Consider the following 10,448-nt stretch of genomic DNA (forward strand, 5'->3'; position numbering starts at 1 on the left):
TTTCTTCCCTTCACCCTGGTGGTGGGCAGTCCAGGAGAAAAAGACAAAACCAGCAACAAGGCCTCAGAAGGATGACGTATTGTTTGTTTAATGTGATAAGGTTTATCGATTTCAGAAATTGTATCCTGCTTCTCACTGCAAGGAGGCATCCTTGGGGAGGGGAAAAGGTCGTTTCCTTTCATCATATGGGCCACTGTCACCTAGAGCCTACACATTTCCTCCCCAGAAGTATGGTTTTGTTTTGCTGCACAGTAATAAGAAACTCACCCCAGAGCCTTGAACGTGCTCAACACTGTACTGCGGAGCTGTACCTCAAGGCCTTTCGGGGAGGTTTTAATTGACTTTACTTTTCAAAAAATCTAAAAGTGTCTCAAATGACGAGGCAGTGAAAAATACCCCAAGGTTCTTGTTAAAGCACATGTTTGAGGGTCCCTCCTTGGACCTTGTAATAATTAAGATTTCAGAGGATGGGGCCTGCGAGGCACATTTTAACCAAATTCATTAAGAAATCCTGGTTTACGGCTGGCTTCCAGAGTAATTTAAAAACTGCTCGGAACACCTGGATGAGGGGCACTCATCCTTTGGATGGCCCTTACACTGTAGCAGAGGGCTTGCTTGCTATGTGGACTCATAGGCTGTGACATGGTGAGCCACACAACTCACAGCCATGTGGTCAGTGCTTCTAAGAAGTGGTTCCTGGTCCAAGGGAGACTCTGCTGTTGAGGGTTCCCTAGTCTGCCTTCTACTCAATGGATAGGGACCATGGAGTAATGACATGACCCATTCACTGAGCTGCTCTCTTCATCTGTGTCTACCAATAAGCCTCTGTGGGCAAGGCAGACATTTCCCCACAGTCCCTAACTTTAAATGTATAGTCAAGCAACCCATAGTGTTCCAGCTACGACCACACCACAAAATGATGCTGAACGTTCCTAGAGAGCGCGCATTCACTGCACCCATTTCTTGCTTGCCTGACCTAGAATGCTGCAGATGTTCTAGAATAGAAGCTGGATGAGGGGTCTAAAATTCTCTTTCAGCTGAGTTGTCCATTGCATGGGGGAATAGGAATGAAGTTCGGGTATGTTACTATGAAGTTATCTAGTTTGCATTTTAATCTTTCAAATTCTTTCTCTCTCCCGCTTTCATTTGTGTGTGATGTGTCAGGGCTCATGTCAACAACGCAAGACTACGGAGGTCAGAGGGCACTTTTAGGAATTGGTTCCCTCCTCCTGCTTTTCATTTGGGTCTGAACTCAGGTTATCAGGTTTGTGAAACAGGCACCTTTACCCTTAATTAATTTACATTTTTATCTTGCAGAAAAAACAAAGACGCCCTCAGCCTTTCGGGGTCCATATGGGCGTACTCGGAAACCTCTCAAAGACGACGATCTTAGGGCGCAGGAAAACGTCCCGGTAGCTGATTGTTTAGTACTACAGGAAACCGCCTGGCGTCCAGAGGCTTTGAAATACTAAAATCAAAACACCTGTGCTCTGGTCCGCAGGCGCTCTTCCTCCCCCAGCTCCCATCAGCTGTTTCAATCTGACCAGCTCTTACATTCCTCACTCCCTCCCGCTCCTGTGATAAGCAATAAGAATTTTCTAATTTTGATATCTTTTTCCTAAAGAAATAAGAAACATTCACTGAACCAAGAGTCTCTTTCTTAGGTTAGGAAGCTGATATTAAATGGACCATCCGAATAAGAAAACCTGGACCAGCTTGTACATCGTCTGTACTCGCCAAGTTGTGCCGGTTCCAAGACCTATAAGCTCCTCCCCGCCTGAGGTGCTTTCAGCTCCTTTCCTGTCTTTGCCCCTGGATCTTAGCACTCAGTAGGCAGAGGCAGGCGGATCGCTGAGAGTTCAAGGCCAGCCTGGTCTACAAGCGAGTCCAGGACAGCCAAGGATATACACAGAGAAACCCTATCTCAAACAAAACAAAACAAAACAAAACAAAACAAAACAAAACAAAAGAATACTCAAGTCAGTTCGAACTTTGGGGCAAGCAGTAGATAGGGCAGCCTTGTATTCAGGGGCTCTCTTCAAGAGTGGTTCTAGAGGTCGCTTTCCACAAAGGTCAAGAGGGAGCCACAGCCATGCCCACTCACTGAGTGCTAGGAAGTAGGTGAGCAGGTGAGCCTGGGAACCTCACCTTCACAGCCACACAAGCACGCACAACACTGCTGCTGCATCTGGTACCCTTGGGACTGCGTAGAGGCACCCAGGGAGCTGGAGGATGGACCTCTCAGTCCCCCACCCCCACCCCAGGTGTGCGGTGCCTCGCCCTGGGGGTGGGGTTGGGGGCGCAAGCTCCCTGGCCTGTGCAGACTCCACACACCTGGCCACCCCACGGATTTCATTAAGTCTGCGCCTGTGATGCCAGGGAGGGCTGAGCAGTGGGAGTCTGGGCCATGGAACCCACGGAGAAGCTCTGCAGGAAAATACGGGGTAAGCACACATCGGCGTCTGCCTTGGTGAAGGCTTGCGGAGCCTCTCCGTGAGTCTTCTGGCCACTCCGCCAGTCTTAGGAGCCTACTTAGGGCTCTGGGTGGTAGCGGGAAAGGGAGGCGACCTCACCACATCCTTCCATTTAGGGATCATCCCGAAGTGTTGGGGATAAAGTTGGTCCTCTGTCTCCAGCACAGCTCTAATCTAGGTTCTGACACCCTTCACCTTTCTCATTACAGTACATTGGTCCAACGAGGTCCTCGCTTTTTGAGCACCTACTCTGTACCGTGTTTATTACTGTGATACAAGCTCTCCTAAAGGGTTGTAAAGCATATTTGTCCCATTGTCCCTTGATCCAGGGACATTAGCCCCTCACCCCTGGATGGCGCCCCCTCTCCCTCTCAGAAGTGGTTCCAGGATGCATTTAGAATCAGCTGGAAGAGACTCCTGAGCCCAGCCTTGCCCCTAGCTTTATATATTGTTAAAAAAAGGTTTTCATTGGAGGCAACATCAAAGGCTTTAGTAAGCATTTATTTACACGTTTCCTGGTTCCATTGGAAATGATAGCCACTCCCTGAGGTGCATTTTCTTTCATTATGAGTCCATGAAAAAAAGGAAGGGAAGTGTTTGGCATCCTGGGAAAAGTTCCAGGCGGTGGCTGAGGACTGCCTGTGCTCCTGTTCCCCATCCCTGTGTGATCTTGGCTTGATTATTCAGCAAGCTCGCCCTCATTTCTCCCCGGGGTGGGGGTGGGGGTGTGTGCGCCTGCCTTTGGGTGGAGTGATCAAGTGGGTGCTGTGCTCAGTTTTAACACCCACAGGGAGCCCCGTCTGTAAGGGTTGCCTCAGAGTTGGGAGGGTGAGCTTACCGCTGTGTGACTGGGTTTCCTTCCAGATAGGTACTTTCCCTCACCTGTAGAAGAGTCAGCATGGCGTAGAAGGAAAGGAGGCCTAGAAACATCTTTAAAAAAAAAAAAAAAAAAAAAGGAAAGGAACCAGAACACATAGATTGAGGAGAGTTAGCAGGAGAGAGGGAGTAGGGAAGGTAAAGGTATCTTTCCTGTGGTCCCCTGTGATGGCCTCTTCCTGTGCCTGTGCTGTGGAGACCCAAGGAGCCTGCTGTGTTTTCTCTGCAGGCCACAGTGCCTGGCTTCCCTTCTGGGCCAGGGGCTAGTCTGAGGAAAGCTAAAATAGCTGCTTGCCTGCTTCTCACCTCCTACTCATCCTCCCCACCCTCCCCCCACAACACACACACACAACAGCTGTCCATTAGGCAGATCAAACTGGTGCCTGTCTCCCTGAGCTTGCACCCCTGATGTCTGAGGAAGATTGAGAAAAGGTGTACCCAGATTTCCACTTTTCTCACATTAAGACCACCTAGAGTTGCCGTGGGATCATCTAACCCAGTGGTTCACAACCAGTGGCTTGTGACCCCTTTGGGGGTGTTGAATGACCACTACGGGAAAATTTAGATATTTATATTACAACTCGTAACTATAGCAAAATTATAGGTATGAAGTAGCAACCAGAATAATTTTATGTTGGGGGGGGGTCACCACAGCATGAGGGACTGTGTTAAAATGTCACATCATTAGGAGGAAGGTTGAGAGCCACTGATCTGACCCATCCCCCTGACTGTCCAATTAGGAAAGTAAGCCTGGCATCCAGGCCTCATTTGGTAAGACAGGCAAAGTAAAGGGGCCTTTAACCCTTAGTGACAAGCCCAGTGGCCGGTGTTCTCCACAGGCCAGGAAGCTGGTGGCAAGCTCAGGACTGCTGAGCAGGAGACAGAGGGACCAATGCAGGACTCTGCCCTACCTACTGATGATGACCAAAGCAAGCAGTCCGGACTCCCCAGAGCCAGCTCAGGAAAGAGGCCGCTGTCAAAGACCTCTGGGGAGTTGACGGGCACTGACGTGTGCGGAGTGTACAAAGACCCAGCGTCAGCCTCAGATAGTCCCCAACCCCCAGAAGAAGTTTCCTCTCCTCTCCCAGAAAAGAAGGCGAAGAAAGTGAAGCCATCTATTTCTGCAGTCCCTGGTAAGCCCACAGAGTGGGAAAGCATGCTTTTCGTGCTAGCATCATCTTTTAAGATGTTCCTCACCACGGGCTACTCAAAATCCTGTGCTTTCTGAGTCAGGCCAAGCCCCCAGCCACAACACATTGGCCCGGAAGAGTCAAGAGGAGGACCTGAAGAAAAAATCTCTAGAAGTGACCTGTCCATTGCGGAAAAAGACTCGAACCCTGTACCGCTCAGGTTAGTCTCTGAAGATGGAGGAAACTAGATGATCTGTGCAAAGAATACGGCCTCAGGAGATGTTGGGGTATGGCTAGTCACTTTGTCCTGCGTGTTTCTCTTTTGTCTGTGACTGTGCCAACACTTTTGACCCCTGAGGGGAAGGCCAGACAGGCGGGCTTGTCTTCTTAAACCTGATCAGAAATGGATAAATCACACTGCATGAGAAGAGGCTTGGCTCGAGGCTTGGGGACAATGGCCTTATCGGCTATGGGTGCACGGCGAGCATCTTCTTTTTTTATCTTTATTTATTTATTTTGGTTTTTCAAAACAGGGTTTCTCCATGTAGCCTTGGCTGTCCTGGACTCACTTTGTAGACCAGGCCGGCCTTGAACTCACAGCGATTTGCTTGCCTCTGCCTCCCAAGTGCCGGGATTAAAGGCGTGTGCCACCACCGCTCGGAAGCGAGCATCTTCTTTTTTTGTCTCTCCTGCTATGGTGTCTAGCCTCCCCTTTACATGTCCCCTTTCTACAGACCAGCTGGAGGACCTGGAGCGGATATTCCAGGAAGACCACTATCCTGACAGTGACAAGCGTCATGAGATTGCCCAGATGGTGGGGGTCACCCCCCAACGCATCATGGTAAAGGGGATTGAATACTGTGGAAGCTTCTGGTTAGAACTATGTAGGAAAGGGCATGTGCTCAGCATCAGCTGGGATAGAGACTGACGTCAGGCTCAGATGCGAGGGTGCCCCAACTCTTCCACGGGCCACAGCTTTAACCAATTAAAAGAGGAAGGAAGGCACTACGGAGATCTTTTTATACATCTAAGCTAATAGGCAGCTGAAACCCAGTAAAGTGTAGTCCATAGTCATGCCCAAGCCTTTGTCTCTCTGCCAGCATTCTCAAGTTCAGGTGCCCCTTCCCCTATCCATAGGTGTGGTTTCAGAATCGCAGGGCAAAGTGGCGAAAAGTGGAGAAACTGAGCGAGAAGGAAAATAAGAACGGTCCTGCAGTCCCCAGTGTGGACAGCAGCCAGTGCAGGTGAGCATGGTGCCCGGTCTTTGGTTGTCCACACCAAGCAGAAGTGGAGTCCACGCAGGAGTCATGGGGTCTTCAAGGAGAATGTTGGAAGTTGGGAGTGAGTGCTGGGGGGGTACTGGCTAATCCTTCAAGGGAATTGGGCTGGGCTGGGCTGGGCTGGAGACAAGCAGTGAGTGGTGCCTTGCCCCAAATCTGAGTTCTAAATTTGGAAGCCATAAGAGCTAGTCTTCCTTCTCTCTGCCTCCAGATCTGTGCCTGAGCTCCTAGCTCCTATGCCTACAGACCTAGAACCTGGCCCTGTTCCTCCAGAGCATATTCTGGATGCCTTTACTGGTGAGCACCCACCTTCAGAAAGTTTTTTTTGGGGGGTGGGTAGGAATGGAAGCTAAGAAGAAAACTGAAACCCAAAGCCTTTGCTCTGTGCAAGTGGCAATATCCACTGTTCAGCCATGTCAAAACTACCTCCCTGAGCCAGGCGTGGTGGCGCACGCCTTTAATTCCAGCACTCAGGAGGCAGAGGCAGATGAATGGTTGTGAGTTCAAGGTCAGCCTGGTCTACAAAGTGAGTCCAGGACAGCCAAGGCTACACGGAGAAACCCTGTCTCGAAAAACCAGAACAAAACAAAAACAAAAATAACAAACCTACCTCCCTATCCCCATCTTCTAATTTTCTAATGCTCCTATTTGTCCTCTTTCCCTAGAGCCCCCCAAGCTGCTGAATTCTGACCCGATTCTGACACCCTCTGAGCACAGTGAGGGTTCTCAGAGGGTAGCAATGACTCCACCACTCCTCAGCCCCCCACCTATTCGGAGGAGCAACCTTCCTCTCCCTCTGGGTCCTACCCAGACTCCTCAAGTGATGCCTCCACTGTGGGATGCTCCCGGGAGTGACAGCACATACAAGGACATCCCCTATGGGTCGTGGGGTACCAGGTATGGAGCCTGAGTCCATTTGTAGAAAAGGAAAGGAAAGGAAAGGAAAGGAAAGGAAAGAAAAAGGTAGTAGGGAGAGGAAAGGACGGAGTGGGTCAATGAATGGCTTCTGTCATGGGGAGTAAAAAGATGTGAGTGTTTGGAAAAGAAATGATCTAGTATTTTTTGTAGCAATAAAAGAGAAACAAGAGGAAGCAGTGAACAGAGGCTGTGAAGATGAGGAGGCAGAAGAGTGGTGTCCAAAGTTTGCTGTTGCCACAGAGATGGAGAAAGTGGTCTCTTTACTGTGTGTGTGGAAATGAGGAGGTCTCTAGGACACCTCATTAACTGCTCCTCTGTCCTCCACAGTGTCACCTCACCACCTACCTACTCACATTTGGAAGACCTGGGGCCTCAGGATTACCAAGCAAGCAGCCAGTTGGGTTCATTCCGGTTCTCCCAGGCTCCGGAGACCCCTCCTTTCACATCCCTTCAGCCCCAGTTTCCATATCTGCCCCCTTTTTCTTTCCCCATTCCAAGCTCGCTGACATTTCTACCACCAGAAGACTCTCTTTTTTCATTTCCTTTTGGCCTTGGTGGGGACTTCTCACAGGATTATTGCCCAGGACCCCCACCAGGACAGTTCTTGCTACAGCCACCTGCTGGAAATATGGGTGAGTTTGGTTGGGCTGGAAAGGAAAGTCTCTCCTTTTGTTTGAACGTGAGAAAGACCAAAATCCCTCTTTATCTGGAAGGCAGAATGAGGCTGAGGTAGATCATGGGTGGTGAGCAAACCTTTTGCTTGCCCCTGTTCTGTTGGCCTGTTATTAGAGCACTAGTTTTATCTTGCAGAGGGATTTGGTGACCATTAGAAATAATGAACAAAATGCCCTGGTACAGAATTGGTAGCAGCTATTATGACTAACTTACTTGGACTTCCAGAACCCTAAAGCCCTCCATCTTGTGCATGACAAGAGTTCTATAAAGAGATGCCCAAGTGGCTCCTGTCTCCTTGGTGCCTATATAAGTCAGCACTTGGCCTTGACCTACTAAGTCACAGTTGCTAAACCATAGGAGCCGGAGTCCAGGAGCCTTTCTGATCCTGGGAGGAAAGCTGATATTAATGTTGCACTAGGGACCTCAGCCATGGTCCCAATGAAGGACAAAGGGATTCTTCTGTAATTTATTCAGTGGCATTCGATGCTCTTAGTCATGTCTAATAATTTCCTTGTTCTTTGACTCCACAGGTCCAGGACCTTGGAATGGCCATTGTTTACCAGAACCTCCCTTCCCTTATCCACTCTGCCCACAGGCTCTGGGGCACCCCCTAGAGTCAGAGGGCTACTTTCCTGACCTGCTTCTGGCTCCAAGTGCTCACACTATGAGCAAACAGCCTTCCTTAGGCCTCAATGGGCTTCTTGAAGGCACTAGACCAGAGTCAGGGTCCTCACTAAGCAAAGGGCCAGAGGAGCAGACAACCTTTTCCCTTGAGCAACCCATACCAGAGGAGGTCAGAGACAACAACGAGAATAACCATGCCACTGGGGCCAAAGAGTGAAGAGAAAACAGGCTGGCAGGGGAAGAACAGGATTGAGGCACTCATGCAAAAAGCAAGACTGAAAGATTTGAAAGGCTGTGGCCTGGCCTGGAGTGGGCATCCAAGGTCTTTGTAGCCCGGGCTTAGAAAAGGAAGGGAGCTAGCACCACATTTTCCCCCTTTTACCCCTTGGGAGTTCTGAAGAGAGAAGGACCATGTTACTCCAAATGTTACATCAGTTTATTTCCTTCCTAGACACTGAGTTGGTGTCCACTGTGTGCAATAAAACAGCAACTATTGGGTGTTTTTTTGTGAATGAATAACTGTGTTCCTGTTTACTGGGCTTACTTACTGCACTTGTTGATGTAACCCTCAAGGGAAGACCCCACTGGGCATCCCTATATTTAGCCTGGCATTTTCTTGGGACTATTTCTCCACTAAAGGGGGATTTGGGCACCTTATGCTTTTCCTTTAGTTCTTTCACTAAAGTAATCCATTCCCAAACCCAGCAGTGAAAGTGAGTTTGGACCCCTCTCTCAAATTTGAGCCTTGTATAGATAGTACCATGAGAGAAATGTGAGTGGCAGGGACACTATTAGAGGCCAGCTATCTATTACTGCAAATCCTAACTTATCTTTCCCAAAATTATTTTGTGTGTGTGTGTGTGTGTGTGTGTGTGTATGTGTGTGTATGTGTGTGTATGTGAAAGGTGGGGATAATAGGAAGAATAAGGAGTGATAGGAACCAAAACAGAATGGCTGTTCTTCCTTGGTTAGGATGATGTCATGGTACCTCTAATCTCTAAAGGAATAGACCTCTCACTGGGTTGGGAGAAAGGATCCGGTGATCTGTCTCTTACACAGTAGATGGAAAAGGAACAAAAAGTCATATTACTAGGTCCCTAGAGAGAATACCTGTGCTAAAGTGACTATCATTTCTTACATAGCCATGAGCTGAAGTTTTGAAGGCTTTGTTTATTTATGGCTACTATTTGGGGTTGGGAGATAGTCTAGTCAGCTGCGGTGATGGTTTGAGGTATGGGAAGAGGAAGAAAAATAACAGGTTGATAAAAGAAAAAGAAATGTTCTCTCAAAGCCTAAACAATAGGCAAGAGCTCAGGAAGGGGTGGAGAGAGCATGGGCAGCACAGCCTCCAGCCTATGGCAGACAAGCTTCATATCTGCATGAATCCTAAATAGCTTCTTTCTCTGCTGGCCCCAAGTGAGAAAGACAAGGAGAGTAGAGACTGTAGGAAATAACAAGACGGGGAGTGACTGAGAACTTTCATTCTGGAACTTTTCTCTTCCGTCCTCAAATAAGCTTTATCAAAGAAGAAGAGTAAAGCCCAGATATAGAGACAGTGCAGTAAACGGACCTAAAGGTCCAAGGCAAGAAAGACTAAGTCACAAGGAGACCCAAGAGAAAACAGTGGGGTAGAGCACAGAGATTCCACGTGAAAAGTAGTCAAAGTGGAAATGTGCAGATAAAACTGGGGCTTCACTATCTAAAAAGGGGAAACGGAAGGCAATCTAAAGATCAATATTGTCACACAGGAGGAAGCTTCAAGAAAAAGAAAATGAGTTAGGGAAGATGAGTGCAAAGTTGTCATTCAAAGGATGCAGAAATCCACCAGAGAAATACAGAGGATGGGGAGAAATGCGAATGAACAGGAGGAATGCACTCGATGGGGACAAATGAAGAAACAAGGCGGATGATCTGACTTGTATGTGGTAGGAAAGCTTATAAAGAGAGTGAAAGAAATGTGTGGGAAGGATTTGTGTGGATACTGGCTAAGTGAGGGACATACTGGAAAGGAGAGAGAACGAATTCAGGAAGAACTCATGAGAGGGCTTTCAGGATAATGAATCAAGAGAAAGCACCAAGGACCTCTGGGGAAAAGGTCACAGGCAGGATGAAGAGGGAGGCTCTGGCCTGTAAGGAGCATAGTGACATCTGTGACCATATGGAGATGGATGGGCACTGTCAAGTCTACGTTGTGGGAGGTGGGCTATGAATGCCACCCAAGCAAGAAGCAGGTGGCTCTAATGACAACGAAAGGGTTGCTATGGCTGTAGCAGATGGTAGATTGTGCCCCTGAAATGTGAAGGGCATCCCTCGTGAGGAACTAGGGTGCGGGTGGTTCAAATGTTATTCAAAGAAGGCCGAGACTTTATGGGATGGGAAGGGGAAACAGAAAAGAGCTGGCTGTTCGGGAGGCAGTGCTGTGTGCTAGCATATGACCAGGCATTTGTCTAGTCAGTGACAGATCTATAGTA

At 48.6% G+C, this 10,448-nt stretch overlaps 1 protein-coding gene across 2 annotated transcripts; it reads left to right on the forward strand.

Annotated features, from left to right (window-relative positions):
* The first annotated feature begins 1,022 nt into the window (after window positions 1–1,022).
* NOBOX (NOBOX oogenesis homeobox) lies at window positions 1,023–8,458 on the forward strand. 2 transcript variants are annotated; one of them, XM_084785721.1, is made up of 9 exons: window positions 1,023–1,078; window positions 4,190–4,483; window positions 4,584–4,700; window positions 5,215–5,321; window positions 5,618–5,724; window positions 5,972–6,057; window positions 6,426–6,657; window positions 7,006–7,310; window positions 7,884–8,458. In XM_084785721.1, the coding sequence occupies exons 2-9, from the start codon at window positions 4,243–4,245 to the stop codon at window positions 8,192–8,194; spliced, it is 1,506 nt and encodes a 501-aa protein (XP_084641847.1). In that variant the 5' UTR covers window positions 1,023–1,078; window positions 4,190–4,242; the 3' UTR covers window positions 8,195–8,458. The 2 variants fall into 2 exon arrangements, with proteins under 2 accessions (XP_084641847.1, XP_084641846.1); XM_084785720.1 differs by lacking the exon at window positions 1,023–1,078 and adding an exon at window positions 2,084–2,444.
* Window positions 8,459–10,448: the final 1,990 nt, after the last annotated feature.

The sequence above is a fragment of the Acomys minous genome, assembly GCF_964271855.1.
Source record: "Acomys minous genome assembly, chromosome: 6".
Classification (NCBI taxonomy): Eukaryota; Metazoa; Chordata; class Mammalia; order Rodentia; family Muridae; genus Acomys; species Acomys minous.

Bases quoted from the DNA above. Each gene is read 5' to 3' on its own strand.
- NOBOX (XM_084785720.1), top strand. From the start codon at position 2,408: ATGGAACCCACGGAGAAGCTCTGCAGGAAAATACGGG. The intron at 2,445-4,189 runs GTAAGCACACAT...TGTTCTCCACAG, and splicing joins GCTCTGCAGGAAAATACGGG to GCCAGGAAGCTGGTGGCAAG. The intron at 4,701-5,214 runs GTTAGTCTCTGA...CCCTTTCTACAG, and splicing joins TCGAACCCTGTACCGCTCAG to ACCAGCTGGAGGACCTGGAG.